At 39.6% G+C, this 22,721-nt stretch overlaps 1 protein-coding gene across 2 annotated transcripts in view; it reads left to right on the top strand.

The window, feature by feature from the left end:
- The window catches only part of ABCC3 (ATP binding cassette subfamily C member 3), an 81,873-nt gene that overhangs the window by 8,492 nt on the left and 50,660 nt on the right, over window positions 1–22,721 (top strand). For both annotated transcript variants that reach the window (XM_060764780.2, XM_060764781.2), the window contains exons 2-7: window positions 11,124–11,300; window positions 14,719–14,844; window positions 16,350–16,487; window positions 17,908–18,033; window positions 19,361–19,422; window positions 22,378–22,509. In XM_060764780.2, coding sequence (XP_060620763.2) covers window positions 11,124–11,300; window positions 14,719–14,844; window positions 16,350–16,487; window positions 17,908–18,033; window positions 19,361–19,422; window positions 22,378–22,509 — 761 coding nt within the window. The remainder of the gene's footprint in view (window positions 1–11,123; window positions 11,301–14,718; window positions 14,845–16,349; window positions 16,488–17,907; window positions 18,034–19,360; window positions 19,423–22,377; window positions 22,510–22,721) is intronic.

The raw sequence follows: 22,721 nt of genomic DNA, 5'->3' as shown, positions 1-22,721 counted from the left end.
TTTGAAGAGGAGAAAAAATCATGATTCTAAAAATTGAAGGGAGTTTTCCCTTATATTTTTATAATTTTGGTCATTCTATATCAGTTCAGTCATTCAGACTGAGCATTATATAGAATGCAAAGAGACACTGGGCAAGAGCAAGCAAAGACATTTTGGGACATCAGGATTTCAGAAGCATTGAGAATGGCAGGAGAAGTAAGTGTAGAGGCTAGCCCTTCCATGTTACCATATGATATATTATGTGGCTTCATTCACTTCTGCCAACCTGCACAGTTGCAGCATATCAACAATACAGCAAATCAATCAAATTATATCTGGGCACCAAGGCAGGCTTCTCAAATAATGCTAATGTTGATTCAGATCTGTACAATATAGGCATCCCTACTTCATCCCTTTGATCATCACAGTTGTAATGTTTTGACTAGATGTATCTTTTTCTGTGAATGGGGATGAGCATCCACATCTAGTGTCATTGTTAATGTAAGCCGTTTTTCATTAATGAATAAAAATGTTCAAGCAGATGATATGTGTTTTCAGTGCCAATTCTTTTTTTCCTGGTTGAATCATCACCAAAGCATTAAACAGGTATTTTCCAACATTACTCTGTGAAACTGCCTCTCATTAGAAAAACTAGAACCAGATTCCCATCCATGGTTCAAATGAAGTAACTCAAATGAAGATATCAAATCGCCAAGAAGTACAATATGATCTCCTTGTCCACAGACTCGATATCCATGGCTTCATTTGCCCCTTCTCCAAAAGGTACCCCCACATTAGTGTTTGTGGGCCTCTCTATGTTCTTTAGTGCTATTTTATGGTATGCTTCCAAGCCAAGTGTAGTCAAAATATAGATTTGCTATTATCCACGTTTTTGATAACCACAGAACGGTAGTCTTAGAATGTATAGTCTGTAGGTGATCTTAGGCATAAGATCTATGGGTTTTGCCTTCGTTTTATTGTGGCTCCTCCTGTCCTTGTGTGATGAAGGATAATATCCAGAGTAGAAACCTTTATCGCCTCACAGAATCTCCATGCACGGTTTAGAACCCTGATTTTCCATGATTCTCCATCAAGCAGGAATGCTTCATGAATAGCAAATATTTCCTGCTACAGAGTTCACCTCTCAGCACATCAGCCATCCAAGGAGAGCTGTGAAACATTGTGGGTGAACTAAACCAATAGTCCTACAAACCCACTCTTTTTTGTCACTTTATGAATAATACTTTGACTGGGTTTATACATGTTTATATTTTATGTTTTTATGTTTTCTTTGACCAGGACCTGATTACCACCATGTGTCACTTAGTATGAATAATATGAGATTATTCAGAATGTTATTCATTTTCATGTTTTGTGCCCAGTGTGGAAAGTTCTGATAAGACCAATTTTAGTTTGGAGGGAGGAGTCAGAAGAGAATTAAATATTCAAGCTTTGAAATAAAACTTCTCATGCAAGGTCTGAAGTACTGCTTTATCTTCACATACACACATTTTAGAAAAGGTCAAGCTTAAGAGTGTTCGTATGGTAGGTGATTTGTTCATTACCACATTTGATAAGTCAGGTTGCTTCAGTACAATTCCAGATATTAAGATATAATGTCTTTACCAGTGACTTGGAATGGTTTTCTTTGTATACCCAACTATATCTTTTTTTTTAAATGATTTTTATTAAGTATTTTATAAAACAAAACAACGAAAGAGGGGGAACAATGAAAAGGAGATAGAAAAGTAGGAAAAGAAAAGAGAGAAAGAGAAAAAAAACACATACAAAAACAAAACAAAAAAGAAAACTAAACTAACCTAAACTATTCTAAAATGACTTCCACTCCAACATCAGGATCTTTTCCATCAACTTCTTTTACTCTTGTATATTCTTATCCTCTAATATTTTTCTAAATTTCTTTTCATAATCATAAAAAGAAGTCCAATCTGTTCTCTTTAGCGGTTTCCCGGTATTTCTTCTCATTAAAAATGTCAATTCATCCATGTCTCTAATTTCTTTAACTTTCTCTAACCATTCTTCAGCAGTAGGTATCTGTTCATTTTTCCAAAATTTGGCATAAATAATTCTTGCCGCAGTAGTAAAGTATGTAAATAGTTTATCTTCATTTTCCTCCACTTTAAGATCAGAGTCCGTAAATCCTAGTAAATAATATTCAGGTTTCTTTTTAAAACTTCTCTTCAATATCTTTTGTATTTCTTCATGTATAGATGCCCAGAACTTAATTGTTTCTTTACACGTCCACCACATGTGGAAGAATGTGCCCGTTTGTTCTCCAAGTGCCAATTGCTTGACTCATTTCCTTTAGATATAGTTGGGTATACTTCGTTGGGTATACTTCGAGAACAGAACGAAGTATACCCAACTATATCTAAAGGAAATGAGTCAAGCAATTGGCACTGAAAAGTCAGTGAAGCATGTATAAAGGAGAAAGGTTTCTTTTTTCAGGAGCACAAGGTCTTGCTCCAAAGTGAATTACAGGTTCTGAAAATTATTACATTGCTCTTCAGCCGAGGCTACATTTTCCAATCTTGGCTAAATCTTGTGTGCCTTAAGTTGCGTTATCAACCCCTTCACTGTTAAATATTGATGCATTTAGTGGATCTTCCCCACTGTGAGAAGGAAAGTCATCGTTATATCATCTACTGCATTTTAGCTGTAATCTCAGGTTGGACATGGTAAGGGGAAAGCACACAATATCTCAAACAACATGATTAAAAAAACAGGTATGAAAAGCATGGTTTTTCCTAATTGACCTTATGTATTGGATAGGAGAAAGATGATCTCCCAGTACAAAATATGACATTGACCTCCATCCACTAACATTTTCCCCATTTTCCCCCTTCTACTCATTTTAGATGCCTTGAATTACATTGGCTGTGCCTCATAACATTGAAAGTTCAGCTAAGAACAGAGAAAAGCTTTTGTGCAACACACTGCATCCTCCCTAAACCACAGCATTTGAAGGATCTCTGATAAAATGTGTCCTATGATTAAAAGAGTGACTTGTCAATGACTTAGTCTCACTATTTTGCTAACACACACCATCCCCCAGCATTTTGTGGGAAAACAAACCTAGAAAGCTGGGGTTTGTTTTTGGTTTGGCACACAAGACGATTAGTGTAAGGTCCAGATTCAGTTCTGACAAAGGAAAAGCTGAATGCTCTTGATCTTGGGAAGTTTGAAATTGTCTGTTTTAGCATTGAATTTGTCTGAACCTAATTGAGAAGTGCAATAGCAATTTAGGATGGCTGATAAAATGGACTTTTGTCTATTAAAGCTCATTTCAGAAATAGTTTGTTAGTCTTTAAATTTTCATTGTTTGTGCTGTAGCGGACTACCATGCCTGTCCTTCTAGAAACAGATTGCTTTTACAGCCCTTCTTTTAGTGAACTTTCCATTTTGCAACATCTCTGCTCTTTTATTTTTGAGAGTAATCTTTCAGCAGTTGTAATAGAGTCATCAGTTGCATGGAGTCTATTCATTACAGCTGCTGATTGCAGAGCCACTAGTCTGCTATTCAGACCCATCAACCATCAACACATAGGACTTAGAGGAAATTGTTGTGTGTGTTTGGCTTTTGAAACTGTTCTCTAAATTAAATGTTTTATGCAGAAAGATGCATAAAATGTATATGGATTACTTGGTTCCATGCACTGGATTAAACTTGATTTGTCCTCTTTTCAATTAATAGTGAAACATTTCCCAAGACCTTTATGATTTTAGCTTTCTGAAACTGAACAACTTAAACTAAGGCACTTGAGAAAATTGCATACACCATTGCCCTCTCTTTTCCCTTTCTTTCAGCTCACTTTCTCTTTCACTGCTCCCAAACACTGTGGAAATGGACAACAAAGATTGTTTTGAGACTTGCCCAATTTCCTCTTGGATTTTGACTTGTTTAGCAAAGTTCACATTGTAGAAAACCCACCCTATAAACCATTTGGGGTCAGAAACACCTCGTGCATGAGTGTCATTCTATATATTACTACATCTATTAAAGTATTATTAATAGCAGTTTGTTTGTTATCCTGATGTTATCCACACATCTTGGTGGTCAGCTGCTTCATAAGGCAGAGGCATCCCAAGATGAATGAAAACATTTATTACTTTTGTTCAAACTCCATGTCTACCTTTGGTAGATTGTTCAGAAATTAACTGAATTTTACAACCAAAACAAGTAGCCAAATGTCATCAAAACATTAAAATATTACAAAGTTAAAAGTCAGTCACAGAACTTAAATTGTAAAAATTAAGCTTAAGCTAAGCTAAGTGCTGAATAAAGTCTGGAAGAGGAATGTCTTATAGTCTGGCATATAAATGTAATTAGTGAGGATGCTATGCAGATCTCCTTAGGGTGGCATTCGGAAGCTGCTACTGAGATAATATTGCTTTGTAGCCACTTTTTGCTCCATTGTGGATGCTTCCAGACAGGGCCCAAAATGCAGGCCCAAAATGCAGGCCCCATTGGGCTTTTACCTGAAAGGCCTGGGTATAATGGAGTATGGGGCCAATAGGGACTGACCCACGGTACTGTTTCCGAAGTCCTGGAGTCAGTACCCCCAGCCCATCTCATTTCTTCGGGCTTTCAAAAATTTAGTTCATTTCAATTACATCTCCACTGGGCTTTTGAAAATCTTGGCTTCCATATATGAAAGTAATAATATTTTGTAAATTCTTGTCAAAAATCAGCTGAACCAATACTGATGCTCATGAAACATTATATCCTGCACATTTCTCCAAAATGCATATGCATACAATATAAAAACTATTCATATTTTAGCTTGTTTTTAAGTTGTTAATTTTTTTAATATCTTTTTAAATTGAAGTATTTTTATTGTTTAAATGTCACAATCTGTTTCATTTTATTTTAATTGAATGGTGCTCTGAGATAATTGTGATAAAGAGAGGGATATAAATGTTTTAATAAATGAAAAAATATCACATTCGTCCCAGACCCAGCTGTCATTATCTGTTGTGCTTTATCTTTAGAACAAATTAACTTCTGAATACTTGCACCATCTGCTGTGCAGGAAGTACTTGCACCTAGTTTTTTTTTATTTAAAAAAAGCAAATACGGACAAGTGTCCTTGAGAAACCTGCCTCTTTTACCTTTAGAACAGCAAGCACAAATTATACATTTGTACCTGTACAGATGATAGTGGAGGTTTTGCACACGCCCTTCCTTTTAAAATCAGAACTTGCTTCTGTAATTTTATCTAATACTGACTTTTATGGTCTTAACATATAAAGACTTCAGTTTTTGGTATTGCTGTTGCTACTCCTTGGTGTGAAGGTTTTGGTCTTCAACTCTCAGAAATCCTAACAGATAGTAAACTGGCTGGTATTTTTGGGAATTGTAGGCCAAAATCCCTTGGGACCCACAGGTTGAGAACCAGTATTCTAAAGGGAAAAAAGAAAATGTGGCAATAAGAGGGTGTGGTTTTGTGTGTATTTTGCTAAGTTGAAGACTGCGACGAACACCATGATGTTCCTTGCCCAGCCAACCCAATTGCTGTGCCTCAAAATTCCACTTTCTGTGACCTGTGTAAACTCAACTAGAATCGATAAATTGTGGATGAGGTACTAAATGGAATGTCTCCTTCTCTATAATATGTCTGTCTCATAAGGTGTTCCAAGGGCTTTTGGGATATTAACAATTACAATATGCAAGAGAGCTTTTTTGTGACAATGCATCATACATGGAATCCTATCACTCAGGCTCAAATGAGCCATCCCCAAAATTATGTGTTGCAAGTCTTTGTGGTTTTGTTTCATTGATTTACTTTTTAAAATTGTTCTATAGTATTTTAAAAGCAGGGCATTCACAATTTCAGATGCCTTTAGATTGCTATCGTTCATTGGATGTAAAGTCAGCTTTCATTCTTAACTTTAAAACAAAGCTCCTCTGCCCCAGAGATAATTAAGGTTGTGGATGGGGACTGCACAACCTTCAACTGAAGGTTGCCTGCTGCGATGAAGGACAACACCTTTTATTATATCTGTTTTGTTGTATGTTTTACTTTAAAAATATTTATATGTGACATTTTATTGTGTAAACCAATACTGTAAACTGTATTGAGCTCCAATATAATCTTCAGCCACCTTCCTGTGAAATATCTTCAATTAGTAACATGACACAAGTTTTTAATGCATTAATAGAGCAAAGAAATGTTTATTTATGGATTCTGAGGCACATAAAGCATATTGGTTACACAGTATTTTTCTTCACAGTACTTCCTGGATATTGTTACAACCAGTTTATCCTATTATGAATGAATAAAACTGTTACTATATAACATTCAAAATGGATTATCTTATGCCAACTTGGTTTGGTAAATTTCTTCAGTTTTAAAATGTAATTATTTCTCAGTCTCTTAACTGGACACATATCTTATGTTTTCTTCTTCTTATCACTAGTTTAACTCTAAACTTGTTCTCAAAGAACACTTTTCCTCTCAGTCACACTGATTGAAGACTTATATTCAGATTATCCTTTTATTACTTCATTTTTGCCACAGAAGGCACAATATTACACCGGAATTTTCTTTCTCACAGGCTAGATTACAATTCAAAATGGTTGCTTTAACACTTTAAATATCAAGGCTGAAAATTAAACATTAGAATAGGATCCTCCTCACTCCAGCACTCATAGCCAGAGACATCTTCCCTTTAGCTCACCCAGCTAAAGACTGCCTCATATTTTAAAATGTCCCCTCTTCTCCTTTCAGTTAGCTCCACCCTTTTTTTCTCCTAACTAAACTGAAATGGATACATTTCTACTGTAGGGGCTACATTACTATGACAATGCACCAACCAATCAGCTGCAGCCAACTCCTGCCTTCATCTGACATATATCAACATTACAAAACGCAGTTAAAGCTTCTATTAAATTAGTTATTTTGTTACACCTGCAAAGTCATGTTTTAGCCCAGATTATTTGGAGGACATCAGATTGGGAAAGGCTAATTTAGATAACCCTCTCTTTATGTGTTCTACTGGTCTTCTTTCTCTTTCAGCAACCTTCTAAGTTTATTATTAATTGAGTTAATTGGCCTTTAAAGCCATCATCATTATTATTATTATTATTATTATTATTATTAACTTTATTTGTACCCCGCTAGCATCTCCCGCAGGACTCGATGCGGCTTACACAGGCCAAAGCCTCAAAACAAAATACAGTAAAACATAACACACTAATAAACAAGCAAATCAAAAAATTAAGCAAAGGCAAATAAAAACAGTGACTACATCAAGACACAATTAAAACTGGTTCGGCCGGCGCAATGGGGTACAGGGTTAAGATGCTGAAATGGCAGGAGGAACATGGATTAAAGGTGCAGTGTGCAGTAACATCGGTTGTGCTAAAGTGCTTCAAGGACTCGGATAGGGGAATTCTTAATCTGAAAAGGCACATCGGAACAGCCAGGTTTTTAGGTTCCTTCTGAAAGCTGCTAAAGTGGGGGCCTGTCGGAGGTCTTTTGGAAGGGCATTCCAAAGTCGGGAGGCCGCCACAGAAAAGGCCCTGTCCCGTGTCCCCACCAGGCGCGCTTGCGACGTAGGTGGAATCACGAGCAGGGCCTCCCCAGATGATCAAAGTAAGCGTGTGGGTTCGTAGATGGAGATGCGGTCACGCAGGTAGGGTGGTCCCAAACCGTTCAGGGCTTTGTAGGTGAGCACCTGCACCTTGAATTGGGCTCGGAAAATAAATGGCAGCCAGTGGAGCTCCTTAAACAGAGGGGTAGACCTCTCTTGATAATGAGCCCCGGTTAACATCCTGGCTGCTGCCCGCTGGACCAATTGAAGTTTCCGAGCCGTCTTCAAGGGCAGCCCCACGTAGAGCGCATTGCAGTAATCCATTCTGGAGGTGACCAAGGCGTGGACTACCCCGGCCAGATCAGCCTTCACGAGGTACGGTCGCAGCTGGCGCACAAGTCTCAGTTGTGCAAAGGCCCTCCCGGATACCGCCAACACCTGAGCCTCAAGTGTGAGCGAAGAATCCAAGAGGACACCCAAACTGCGGACCTGTGGCTTCAGGGGGAGTGTAACCCCGTCCAACACAGGTTGCCACCCTATACCCCGATCCGGTTTACGATCGACCAGGAGGACCTCTGTCTTGTCGGGATTGATCTTCAGCTTGTTCTTCCTCATCCAGATCGACACAGCGGCCAGGCACTCGTCTAGCACCCGAGAAGCCTCCTTGGAATTAGGTGGAAAAGAGTAGTAGAGTTGTGTGTCATCCGCATAAAGATGGCACCCAACTCCAAAACTCCGGATGACCTCTCCCAGCGGTTTCATGTAGATGTTGAAAAGCATGGGTGACAAGATAGAGCCTTGCGGGACCCCACAGGTCAAAGGCCAGGGGTCAGAGCAGGCGTCACCCAGCTTCACCATCTGGGTTCGTCCCTCCAGGAAGGCCCGGAGCCACGACAAAACTGCGCCCCCAAGGCCCATCCCGGAGAGGCGACCCAGAAGGATACCATGATCGATCGTATCGAAAGCCGCTGAGATGTCCAAGAGAACCAGCAGAGTCACACTCCCCCTGTCCAGCTCTCTGCGGAGGTCATCCACCAAGGCGACCAAGGCTGTCTCGGTGCCATGACCAGGCCTGAAACCAGACTGTGACTGATCTAGGTAGTTAGTATCGTCTAAAAAGCTCTGGAGCTGGGAGGCGACCACCCGCTCCAGCACCTTGCCCAGAAAAGGGAGGTTGGAGATTGGTCTGTAATTGCTCAGCACCGTGGAGTCAAGGGAAGCTTTTTTGAGGAGTGGACGAACCACAGCCTGCTTCAGATTAGATGGAAAAATCCCTTGCTCCAATGATGCATTGATAATCAACAGAAACCAATCAACCAACCCCTCCCTGGCAGATTTAATGAGCCAAGATGGGCATGGGTCTAGAGGTGAGGTGGTCGCCCTCACAGCCCCAAGAACCTCCTCTACGGTTTCAGGAAGAATCAGCCTAAAAGAATCCCACAAAGATGGACAAGCAGGTGCCTCCGTCACCTCCTCTGGCACTGCGATAGAATTGGAGTCGAGCTCGAGGCGTATCTGAGCGACTTTATCTGCAAAATGGTGTGCGAAATCGCGACACCGAGCTGCTGGGTCGTCAGTGACCTCCTCCACCACAGGTGGGTGGAGGAGTTCCCCCACGACCCGAAACAGCTCCGATGATCTGTTTGCTGCGGACGCTATACGGGTGGTCGTGAATGATTTCCTGGCCGCCCGTATAGCCACGGAGTATGCCTTAAGAGAGGCTTTAGCCCGTGCTCGATCAGAGGCGTCCCGAGATTTCCTCCATTTGCGCTCTAGCCCCCGTCTCGTATGCTTCATCACAGCCAGCTCCCCGGTGAACCAGGGAGATGGTCTGTCACGACGCAACGAGATGGGGCATTCGGGTGCGATCATATCTAGCGCCCTGGACATCTCCCCATTATAGAGAGTTACCAAGGCGTCGATAGAATCGCCAGACTCCAAGGCAGGAAGAACCCCAAGATTCCTCAGGAATCCATCCGGATCCATCAGTCTCCTAGGGCGGACCATTTTAATCTGTCCTCCACCCCTGCGGAGGTTAGGAGTCGCAGCAAGTCTAAAAGTGATCAGATAATGATCAGACCATGACACCGGAAGGATGTTTTGATCTTCCACTCTAATCATTTCGTTGTCCGCCACAAAAACAAGGTCAAGAGTACGTCCAGCTTGATGAGTGGGGCCAGATATTATCTGTGACAGACCTATGGTCGTCATGGTGGCCATAAAGTCCTGAGCTGCGCCAGATAGGGTGGTCTCAGCATGGATGTTAAAATCTCCCAGCACCACCAGGCGCTGGGAGACCAAAGCCGAATCACCGTATTTTGGTATGAGACCAGGACTTGACTGCCATTCAGCCATGGCAACCTACTGTGTGACATTATGCAAGTCACGCTCTCTCAGCCTTAGGGGACAACAATTGTAAACACCATCTGTATAAATCTTGCCAAGATAACCCACAATTAGACTTTATATGACTTGTGGATACCCCACAATAATGGCATCTTACAGAGCCCTTTACCATGATGTTGGTTTGATTTTGTTGGTCAGATTCAACAAAAAAAGTAATTAGTGACAAGAAAAGTAGGATAGAAATCTGATTATAAACACATATAAATCTCAGTTTTTATATACTCATCCCACTCCTATTTTGCTAGACATAAGGAGAGATAAGTGGACTATTGTAAAGCACTGAGTCCTCATTTAGCTACTCTTCTGGCCTTCAAGGTTTCATTAGGAAGTCCTATAACATTCAAGGCAGGGGTAGAATCATATCATCAAAACCTGTGGCCAATTTACATACTGTGAAATATCAAAGAGGCTTAGTTAATAGAGCAACCTTACTTAGTTACTGCTAGCCGCTGTCAACTTATGGCAACATTATGAATGAAAAACCTACAAAAGGCAGGTCTAGATTTAGTACATACTACTTCTAGAGAATGAATCCACTTTAAGTCTGGTTTCTACCTCCTGCAGAATTCTAGGGTTTGTAGTTTAGTAAGGCTCTTAAAGGCTCCTCCCTCTAAACTACAAACCCCAGAATTCTGCAGGAGGCAGCAACCACATTTAAAGCAGATTCGTTCTCTAGTGTGATGAGGTCCTATAGTAAAGAACACATCAGATTGTATATCCTATCACCGGTCTAATGAGTCTCTCCAACCCATTAGAATAAAACAACAATATATTCTTTGTGTGTAACAATTTTCCATTAAGAAAGAAGTGTTGTTTTTGTGCAAAAGATGTACCACTTGTGAACTTTCATCACATTATGGTATTTATTAAGTTGCAGAGTCCAATCAGCTACATATCAATGCTTTTGTTTATTTTAACTTTTTGTAACTAGTTCCTGTCTTGAGGTATGAAAAAAACAGAAGGTGATCAGGTATATCAACTTGAAATGAATGAGTGTATTGTGCTATGTTAGACAAATGGCATTGGTCTGGTGAATCCCTGCATTGTGATGGGGGATCAAAGTGCAAAAGATCTCAGGTGGCTAGCTAATCATCCTTGGAAAAACCTGTACAGCATCACTGGTGATTTTTGTTGTAAGTATGCCTACCAATATTAATTCCTACTTTTCCCCCCTTCCACAGGATCCCAATCTAACGCTGCATACAGAAAATCCGGACCTGACTCCATGCTTTCAGAACACTGTCTTGGCGTGGATCCCATGCTTTTATCTTTGGTGCATCTTGCCTTTTTACCTCTTTTATTTAAAACGCAACAATCGAGGGTACATTGTTTTGTCGGTGCTGAGCAGGTTTAAAACGGTAAGATCATGTTGAACTCCCCATACAATCAGCTGCAAATACAAGCAGCTGAATCAGCCCAGAAAATCTAGAGGGCTGCAACCCCCTCCCCAAAGGCCCTTAAAACCACTTTAAAAATAAAATAACTTATCTGGCTGCCATCCCCCCTTTTCCAGACCTTTCCTGGCACATATAAATTATTTGCCAGTAGAAATGGGGGGATGAGGAGGAAAATCGCTCCTCATCTCCCCCACCCCCCTTGCTGGCGCATCATTTCTACGTGCCAGGAGAGCTCCGGAGAAGGAGGAATGATGGCCGGGCAAGTTATTTTATTCTTTAAAGGGGTTTTAAGGGCTTTTGGGGATGGTGTGTGGGTGTTTCCCTGCCAGGGGGGGCATCTGGACACCCAGTGGCAAAAGCAGGGGTTTTTCAAGTCACTGTGGGGACAGAAGTAATGTTTCTTTCATTTTTTCATTGCCTCCACCTTGTCATAGGGCCTTTCCACACAGCCATATAACCCAGAATAATAAGGCAGAAAATCCCACAATATCTTTAAACTGGGTTATCTGAGTCCACACTGACATATATCCCAGTTCAAAGCTGATAATGTGGGATTTTATTCAGCTGTTTTTAAGGGGCAATAGCCTGTCCCAGGGATTTTGCTTCCGCTTCTGTTTCACCTCTCTTCAACCCTAGTAAGATTGGTAAAAACAGGATTTTTTTCTCCCTCCTGTATAGTTAACTGGATTCTCTGACTTTTTGAGCCCTGGGCTGCAAGACATTTGCACACTAGATGCTCCTTTGGAGAACTTTTTTCCTTTCAGTGCCCATTTTCTTGTGGAGACAGCTGTCAGTTTTAGCTACTAAAACTCCTTTTTAGATTTGGAACCAATAGGTCATGCAATTAATTTTCCCATTAATTGAGGGCATGGATTTTTCACTGGATTCAATCTATGTTGTCCACTGTAAAATAATGCTTTATGACATTGTTGTTAAGGATTAAGAAACTATCTTGAATCAAGCAATACAGTACTTTTGATTTGGAGAAAGCCTTATATAATTTGTCTGGGCTATTCAGGCAAGGCAGATGGGTGGAAAGATCTCATCTACAGGAAGCATGTTTGAGATATCTCCAATATCAAGATTGTGTGACTGTTGCTTCAGTCAGTAAAATTGGTTATCTCATAAAGGAAAGGGGCAGTTCACTGATTAGAAACATCTATATTCTGCTACTGTGTTGCTGCAGCTATCTAAATGTATGCATCATATAATGTAATAGACTGGGGATCCAGTGCTGATTGAAGTCAGTACATAAATCTTTATTGATTTTTTACAAGAACTTGCACTGATAACTTGTTAAGAAAGACTTCACCAGTCATCCACAAAATAAAATATTCAACTCAAAAAGGCTTTTAAAACCAACATTATTCAACTGGATAAAAATCAAAATGTGCAGTTTCTTTACACAAGCAATTTGTATGGATATTTAGAGACCACATTTCTCCATCATAGTACAGCCCCCATCAAGCCCATCTGCACTTGTTCAAAGGGACCTACTTTTACTCAGGGTCTGTTTGTCTGGATTTTGTGTATGTGTGTGTCAGTGCAAATGGCCTGCTACTATATATATTCTCTACCTGGAAGATATTCAAAATGCAGCCCAGTACAAGTAGACCTCATGTACACAATTTATACATTTTCATTTTTCAAATGTATAGATTTTGAGTCTGCTAATTAACATGGGATGGGATAAACAAATTATTGTTACATATTTATTATATTTATTTATATGTCACTTTTTCTCTCTAAAGAGACTCAAAATGGCAAACAGTGGTAAAACTAATACCATGTGCAATTTTAAACCTAAAAGCTATAAACATTAAAATAGAACTAAACCTAGCAGTGAATAATTAAAAGGATTAAATCCAATTTAAAATCCATAAAATCCATTAAGCCTCAGTCTTAAAACCTTTCTTTTTCAAAAGCCTGCCTGAATAAAAGGATCTTCATTTGCCACCAGAAGGACAAGGAGGGGCCATTCTGGCTTCCCTGGACAGGAGTTCCAGAGTAGAGGGGCAGCCACAGAGAAGGACCTGTTTTCTCCTTTCCAGCAACCGAACTTGTGATGGTGGCAGGACTGAGAGAAGGGCCTCTCTTGAGGATCTTAGGGCCCAGGTGGGTCCGTGCACAAAGAAGGCAGGGCATGTTCACACAAACTGGTATGCCAACCCACTGTCTGGTAAGCAGACAATTGCATGGTTTTTGTGAGTTGGTCTGTATTTCCTTCTATGATAGCGCCCTACAGTCTGCTCTAATGGGGAATGGGCATTGGTGTTTTCAATCTGGAGGTAACATGCCGTAGGGGCTGTAGACTTCCATACTAGTAGGATGGGGAATTTGTCCTGGGGATTTTCTCCATATTTAATAAAGAGGAAGTCTAGGATACAATACACCTTGGATACCCCCCCTTCAAGTTCATAAAATCCAATGCCCTGCTGATAAGGGAGGCAGTAGCCTCCACTGAGGAATCTTGGGAATTGAGGAATATCACGTATGCTCCACTTCTGAGTTATGGGTGGCTCCTTAAGCCAAGGATTCCTCCTCATACTGACATTAATTGGATCTTTATATTACTTGGCCTAGAACAAGTCATCAGCCAGAACTAGCTTCAATGAACATAAAATCAAATAGATGAATTGCCAGGCTAGGTCTTGAATTCAGCCTTTACTATACCAGCAGGGTCTTTCCATAAGTCTTTAGGTTGACTGGGCTATGGTGCAACTAGGCATGAAATCACTACTGACCGAGAGATCATGAGTACGAAGCCTGCCCGGGTTAGAGTAAGCTCACGACCATTAATAGTCTAGCTTGCTGTTGATTTATGTAGCCTGAAAGACAGTTGCATCTGTCAAGTAGGCAATTTAGATACCGCTTTATGCATGGAGGCTAATTTAACAAATTTACGATGCCATAAAACCTTCCAACAGCGTGCAGAAGAATGAGGAAGTACTCCATCAAAGTACCCAGTGTCACAAGTGGATGGTGAAGCAGCAGCTCCCCCTGTGGCTGGAACCGAGCATACTCTCATGAAGCTGGAAAAAGCTGGAATGTTAAATTGCCTCTGTGGCTGTCTATATATGTTGTATGACTAAATATGTCTAAATGGCATTGAATGTTTTCCACATACATGTGCATTGTAATTTGCCCTGAGTCCCTGCAGGGTGAGAAGGGTGGAATATAAATATTGCAAATAAATAAATAATTTACCACAGATAACTGATAAGGAGTATACGGTCAGGGACAGATCAATAAATGTATTGTGGGCAATAATTTTAATGGATTTGTTTGCAATGATACTTTAAGAGTGTGCTATAATGTTAAAAAAATGCATATGTTATCTGCTCATGGAGATGATTTGATTTTTTTTTCTTTTAAAAAGGTCTTTGCTTTCCTTCTCTGGTGTGTCAGTTGGGCCAATCTCTTCTATTCTTTCCATGGAATTACTCAAAGCAGAACACCGCCTCCTGTGTATTTTGTAACACCCTTAATTGTTGGCATCACAATGGTTAGTATGCCTTTTTATTGATGCTGCTACTTCTTACATGAGACAAATCTGACAATAAACTTGATTTTTTTTTGTTGGTGAATTGTTTCACTATGCTGGAGTTCCAGAAATAGTCAGCAGGAACTGAGAAATATGTAAAAAAAATGGCAAAGGCAACAAAGCTTTCCTAGGTAAGCATCCCCAGGAATCTAGGTTGATGTGAATCTATGAAGGAATGGTCCCCTGGTGGTGCAGTGGGTTAAACCCCTGAGCTGCTGAACTTGCTGACTGAAAGGTTGGCAGTTCGAATCTGGGGAGCAGGGTGAGCTCTCGCAGTTAGGCCCACCTTCTGCCAACTTAGCAGTTTGAAAACATGCAAATATGAGTAGATCATTAGGTACTGCTTCAACAGGAAGGTAACAGCGCTCCATGCAGTCATGCCGGTCACTTGACCTTGGAGGTGTCTACGGACAACGCCAGCTCTTTGGCTTAGAAATGGAGATGAGCACCACCCCCCAGATTCAAACATGACTAGGCTTAATGTCAGGGAAAACCTTTACCTTTACCTATGAAGGAAGAGATCTATGGGTAAAGAGGTCCACTTTCACAGGCCTCTTCCTTGCTGGTACAGATGCTTCTGTGCCCAATGCCCCTTTGCTATCTCCTGATTCATCCTCAGACCTTCTACTGTTTTGTAATTATAGGCAGACCAATAGGATTTTGAAGCATCTGCAGCTCTGTAATAGCAGCCAAATACTGTAGGAAATAATGGAAGTTTCAAAAAGGTTTATGTTTTGGGGAAGGGGGTTATAGATTTGCTAAACCCTTAAATAATGTATTTTCTGATAATTAATATTATCTCAATGAGTTAACAGCTTGTGTTAATATATGAAATGTCACCATTACAAAAATATAAACTGAGTTATATTTTTATTTGCATATATAAATATGCTATTTTCTAAACACTGGAGAAAGATGTACTTTTCAAAAAGACAAAGAAAAGGACTAGAGCTATGGGAAGAGAGCTACTAATATTGTGCCGTATGTCCATATTTCTTGTTTTTTAATTACTGTGTTTTTGAATTACATTTAATTCTATTAATACCTCAGTTATATTTTAACTCTTATATGTTTTTGCTGATGTAGACTTTTTTCTTTATTTGTTGTAATTTTTGAAAATCTCCTTGAGTTCCAGGACTGTGAGAAAGGTTGGATATTTATTTATTTATATTCCTTTTTCTTCTTATCATGGAATTGAACATGGTATACAGTATGTTAAAAAAAAAAAGCACGGTACAGTTTAAAAAGTCCCTCAAAGTAAAGTTGAAATGCAAAACTAAATTTGATGTTAAAAATATAAGTTTAAATAAATAAACAGAAAGGAAGAAAATCTAACTACGAATAGAAATCAAACATTACAAGTTCAATTTTTTAAAGTGCACTAAGGAAGAAATTGATTTTTATTCTCATCTAAATTTCACTGAATTGTCTTCCTCAAAAACTGTCTCTCTTTGTCTCATTTGCAGCTGTTGGCCATGTTGCTCATTCAGTATGAGAGGCTTCATGGTGTCCAGTCCTCAGGGATTCTCATCATCTTCTGGTTCTTGTGTGTTTTGTGTGCTGTGGGTCCCTTGCGATCCAAAATCATTCGTATTTCAGCTCAGGTAAAAAAATACTTGTCTGTGCACGTTCTAGCATATTGTACCACAGGTAGTCCTAAAAGGATCTTTACCACCAATTCAGGGAAAGGGAGGAGGTGAGGTAGCATATGTGAAGGTCAGGAGTAAGTTGGGTAAATATCAGCTGCCTGGCTCTTTAGGGACACCAAGGGTGGGGCACAAATTAATGCTAAGTGTAAGAGCAACCTAACGGACTTTGATCCCAGCTGGGGATGCAGGCAAGCCATTGTGCAGAGCACAGTGGCTTGCCTGTTTCCTCTTCCTGGGATGTAGAAAAACAGGAATGTGGGGGTTGAATACAGGCAGTCCCCGAGTTACAAGCATCTGACTTACAAACAACGCATTGTTAAGAATAAAGTGAGATACCAGGAGTGAGAGAAAACTACCCATTGAAAAGGAAATCTACTGCTGAAAGAGCTATCATGGGGAAAGTGGTATCCACTGAAACCTTATCCCCAATCCTTGTTTCCACAACAAGCCATGTTTTCAAAATTAAATTTCACGGGAACAGAAAGTGAGGTGAAAACAGTCAGCAAAACCAAGACTATGGGAGTGTTAACTCTTCCCTTTGCTATCCAAAGCACACATGCATGTCTCTGTCTCTGTGTGTGTACACACACATGCACATACATACACACACATATGGCTGGAGTTACACTTAAAAATGGACCTGTTCCAATTTACATATAAATTCAACTTAAGAACAAACCTACAAACCCTATCTTGCTTGTAACTTGTGGACTGCCTGTACTTGACTACGTTGTGGAAAACGACATGAGAAGGTAAATCAGCATGCTCAATTTGTTCTGTTTTCTTCTTCTTTATTTAATTTAATAAATTAATTTTCTTCTTTAAGTGAGTGAAAGGAATAAAATCTAGCAAAATAAAAAGCCACTGGGCACAGCAATGCTTTGGAAAAATGCCAAGTGTCAGGATCTTGCAAGCTGTCTTAGGAAGGGCATTTTACACAGAATGAGCACCTCTATCAAAAAGACCCTGTCCATCGTGATGGCCCACTGTTTATCACAGTCAGTTGTAGCAAGCTCTGAGATATTGAATAGAGCATGGTAACACTGGAAAAATCCATATTATCTGCTTTGAACTGGATTATATAGCAGCATAGACTCATATAATCCAGTTCAAAGCAGATAAATCTGTTTTGATAAACTGGATTATATGGCAGTGTAGAAGGTACCTCAGTCAAAAACAGTGGTGTAATCTGAGCCTGGAAAGGAATCAGTAACCTGATCAAACAAACAGGAGCAGTGTAGAGAAATATTCTTCTGAAAAGGTTTGTGGACAATAATCATGTCTGTCTATTTGTTCTGCCTCTCTTTGTTAGCCTCATTAGCTATCATCTGCTCTTTTGGTGAAATCCGTTTTCTTTGTTGCTATCTCTTCTTAGGACCAAATGGAGGACAGATTTAGGATTACCACATTTTATATCTACTTTGCTCTGATCCTCATTGAATTGATTCTTGCGTGCCTTAAAGAAAAGCCTCCATTTTTCTCACCTGTGAATTTAGACCATGTAAGTAAGCCTGTACATAAGTAAGGCTGTCTGTACAGTTTCATTTGCTATAAACAACAATCCAACGAATTTAAGATCATGTAGGATAGTGCCACAGCTGCTGTTTTTCCCTAGCATGTGTGTGAGAACCAGGGCACGGAGTAGTTACTTTTTTGGCAGGTGCTCTTTCAAGCTCTCGTCAGAACAAAAAGAGGCACCTTTGGTAAACATAACCTCCTCCTAAGTGTATTCTTCAGCTTGGTTTAGATCAGTGATGTCATTAGAGGGGTGCAGACCACAATGGGCTAAACTAACAGAGGTCTGCACTCCCTCATCCTGAAAATGGACCTCTTGGTAAAATTAGTTATATGTTATACTTTAATAAAGATGGATCAATTTATCTTCGGACTTTTTCAGAAAATAGCGAAATTGAGATGGAAATGAAAGGTGGAAACTTTATGATTTTAGAGTGGGTATATTTAATTTTTGCAGAAATAGAAATCAGAAAACAGAGAATGTGCCTGGCTGGGCAGGCAAAGGGGGAGAATTGATGGATCTCACTCCCAAGAAGGGTTGGGAACATGAGATGAAAGGGAGGGAAACTTGAGACAATGATTATGCAAGAAGTACAGCATGAAAAATCTTTCCAGACTGTTCGGAGAAATGTCTGTTCTTCTTTAATGAAATACAACTCACTATCTATACCGCCCCCCCATCTAAGAGTGATGTGTTAGTCAGGGAACAAAGAGATTTTAAAAGCTGCTAGATCTGGAATGTGTTCGAGTTCCTCTCTGTGTGACAATTAAGAAAAGACAGTGCATGAAATACTGGTTTAATAATACCTAATTTTCACATTCCCTAGAAGATGGTGACGAAGGCACCAAAAGCAAAATAGTTCCTTCTGTTTTGCCACCATCTGGTCTTCATCAGGCCTGTTGGCAGCAAGACAAGAGAGGCTTTCCCACTGCCTTGCTTTACTCTCTTCCTCCTCCCTCCTTCCCTCCCTCCCCCCAAAGTCAGCATAAGATTCCCCTCTATTCATTGTCTGAGTGGAGTAAAAACAGGTTTCCACTTTCTGGTTCATCTCTTTTGCAAGTAGAATTTGCTGAGATCAGACAGTGGGATCCAACCATTGTCTTGCAAGACTACTCAAAGCCTGGAGTAGAGAGAGTGTACAATGAGGAAGAATTGCAGGGCAGTTTTCATTTGAAATCTATATGTAAGAACATTTCCTCTAAGTGGTTTCAAATACACAGTATGATCTTTTAATGCAACTTTGACTTGAATAGAACACCCCATGCTAGACTGATTTAAACATTTTTTTTTACTTCTTCAATGTTTATCCTAGAATCCGTGTCCTGAATTAAATTCTGGTTTTCTTTCCAAAATAACATTTTGGTGGTTCACAAGGTAAGCATATGTGTTTTCTTGTGGTTCTGTCAGTAGCCTCCATTGTGTGTGCAAAATACTGGAGTGGCATTAGCCCAGGAGATTTCCCCCTTGTGCTCTTGGTTGCCTAGCTTCTTCCTCATACAAGACGTCACATTCATTTTACACCCCTTTGCACCCTCACCAGATGTTAGAGGTCAATGAAGACGGAGAGGGATGCTATAGCATTAGTTATTCCTACTGAAATCAGTTTCAGCAGAGTCAATCTATATTTGCATTACTCTGCCTGACAAAATGTTAAAAATGAAATTTCTTCTTTCCAAACCATAGTGCAAGAAGTGTGTAAGAGAACAGAAAAGCTTAATTACAAAGAGATCTGATATTGCATTGATAAACTTGGATTTTAAAATACTTGCTAAGTTTGTGTAATGGCTCACACAGTGATATTTTAATTGGTGATTGAGGTTCAAGTTTCTTTTCCATTTAAAGCCCTATTTTATAGGTATTTTTATCATTCTTTCTGTACAGCAGGAAAGAAAGAATGATAAATCATAATAGTCACATAATAGTTGCCATCACAACTAAACACAAGCATTGTGTTTAACATGTTGAGCCACATTTTAGCTGATCTTGAGAACTAAAAAACACGTTTTTAAAAAATCAGCATCCTGCCTCTACAAAAAAAGAGGGAAATTTTGTAAAATATAAATGTTTGCATGCGGAAGGAGGATTGTTGTGCTATTCGGAGGGGAATAGATTAACCAAAGCTCAATTTGAGGTTTTCTTTGAAATTAAAAGATCAAAGTAAAAGGAAACACTGAGGACAACTTTTATGTTGCTTCTTCTTCCCCATTTTACTATGTCTCTAACCTTCCAAATTAAAGTGGTTTCATGTGGGAATCAGTGCCAGCTAGTGGTTTCAAATTTCACTGCCAGCTAGTGGTTTCAAATTTTCCAATTAATCGGCTCTGAAATTTAGCCTGAACTTCAAAAGATTGATCTAAGGTACTGGACCCTACCTCCAAATGAGGTTCAGGACCTTGGATTACTCTTTTCAAGTTTACACTGAAAACCTAAGTAGATTCACAGTTCCATTTACTTGGAAGCCACCAATCACCGCTTGTTGGAAAGTTGCCCATTCCTGGAAACTGGAGCACTGATGAATTGGAAGGAGAGGTCTATCATTCCCGCTGATCAATAGCATAGTTTTGATAGTGTAATTTCCCTTTACAAAGATGGAATACAATATTTTCTTATTTCTGTATTAAATTTTTCACATGTAAAATGCTTTGCCATTCAAATCTCACTTATTTACAATCTAATTTTGGCTGAAGTATCATATGATCTTAAACACTAGTCTCCCATTTATTTAATAGAGAATTTAAGTGCAGTCCACTATTTATGTAGTTAAAAAAGAACAACTGTGAGGTTAGAATTGCAACCTGGAAAAATACCTATATTTTATCTCATAATAGTTGCCATCACAAAATAGTTACAGCTAGGATGCTGTTTCCCGTATAATAGTCACATCCTTAGTTCACTCACCCAGATGAGTGAATTAAAGGTGTGATGGCCTTGATGCTGTTCTCTTTCCCTTTTGGGAAAGGGGCAGCTGCACAGGTGGGTGATGCATCACCCACCTGTGAGGCTGTCCCTTTTGAAAGCTCAGCCATGTAGGTGGATGAAGCATCACCCACACTTGTGGTTGCACCCTCACAGAGACTGTAATGTGATGAAAGAAGCCCCTCAAAGGGGACTTTTTTCACCGTGTGATAGTGGCCACTGCATAATAGGCATACTCTCTTTCTCTTCCCGCTCCCCCCCCCCCCAAATGAAGGGGTAGGAATTCAGCTATTATTTGGTGAAATACAGTACCTGCTGAAAGACTGGACATGTGGATAAGGAATATGGTTTTTGCAACACAATAGCTATCTTCAAGAATGTGATTCAGTGGGAATCTTACTGCTAGTTCCAGATAAAGTAACCCATTATACCAATGGAAATTATGTATTGAGTCACCATTCTACAATTGATTGCATGGTTCTATCCAGATTATCTGATTTGAACTGGATTTTAAGGCAGTGTAGACTCAGATAATTCAGTTCAAAGCAAATAATGTGGATTATCTGCTTTGATAATCTGGAGTATATGGCAGTGTAGAAGGATCCTTAGGCAACATTTAAGATCATTTCATCAAGATAACAAAGTGGATTAAGGATCCAATAGTCTGTCTGAGTTTTGTGTAGACATGAAATATTTTCCTACTGAGATCCCTTGGGAAGCAGGGATATCTATGGGCACACTCCCGGACTATATTCAGAGGAGATCCATTCTTGTAGACCTCTTCTACACTGCCAGGTAATCCAGAAAATCCACATTATCTGATTTGAACTGCATTATCTTAGTCTACACTGCTATGTAATCCAGTTCAAAGCAGGTAATGTGGATTTTATACAGCTGTGTAGAAAGGGGGCCTTAGTTTCCACCAGAAGCCAGAGTTTCACTGCATGGATTGGACAACCCTTGTGTCAGTAATGAAACGACTTCCCTCTCTCCCAATTATTCCTTGTATCAGCCACAAAGCACCATACTTATACCATTTTTTAAAGTTTCAACAACTTGGGAGACATACAAGATGGGATGACCAAAAAAAAAAAGAAACAGAACTTTTTGCTTATTTAATGTAAACCTGACTTGATCCACATTACCAGTGTAGACCAATATAATGCAGTTCAGTGCAGTTCTAATCACATTACACAGGTCTGCGCTGATCATAGAATCATAGAATCAAAGAGTTGGAAGAGACCTCATCGGCCATCCAGTCCAACCCCCTGCCAAGAAGCAGGAATCATATAATGCAGTTCAAAATGCATTATCTGGCAATATGGATCCAGCCACTGTTATTCTGGCTTAAGAAGGGTTGAACTGCTGCAACTGATTTCCGAGTTAATAATGTACATTTTTCCTTAAATACAGTATGGCAGTCCAGGGGTATAAGAGGCCTCTTGAAGATAAGGATTTGTGGTCCCTAAATGCAGACGATAAATCTGATGTGATAGTACAAAAACTCCAGAAAGAGTGGAATAAACAAAAACATGAAAGGCTACAGTAAGTAAGATCTGTAGATAAAATATGTTGTACTCTTTAAAAAAAGGACTTGTGTGCTGGTGTAAACCCATAGACCTGTTTATATTATGCAAAGTGTATATGTGTGCACATGTCTGTATTTCATAATTTGAATAATGTACTGTCATTATAATGATCATAAAGAAGGCTAAGGCATTGGTGCCAATACAAAACTATTTCATGGTGACTGGAAA

Source organism: Anolis sagrei, chromosome 2 (assembly GCF_037176765.1).
Source record: "Anolis sagrei isolate rAnoSag1 chromosome 2, rAnoSag1.mat, whole genome shotgun sequence".
NCBI classification, from domain to species: Eukaryota; Metazoa; Chordata; class Lepidosauria; order Squamata; family Dactyloidae; genus Anolis; species Anolis sagrei.
This window is presented reverse-complemented; position numbering and strand designations above follow the sequence as displayed.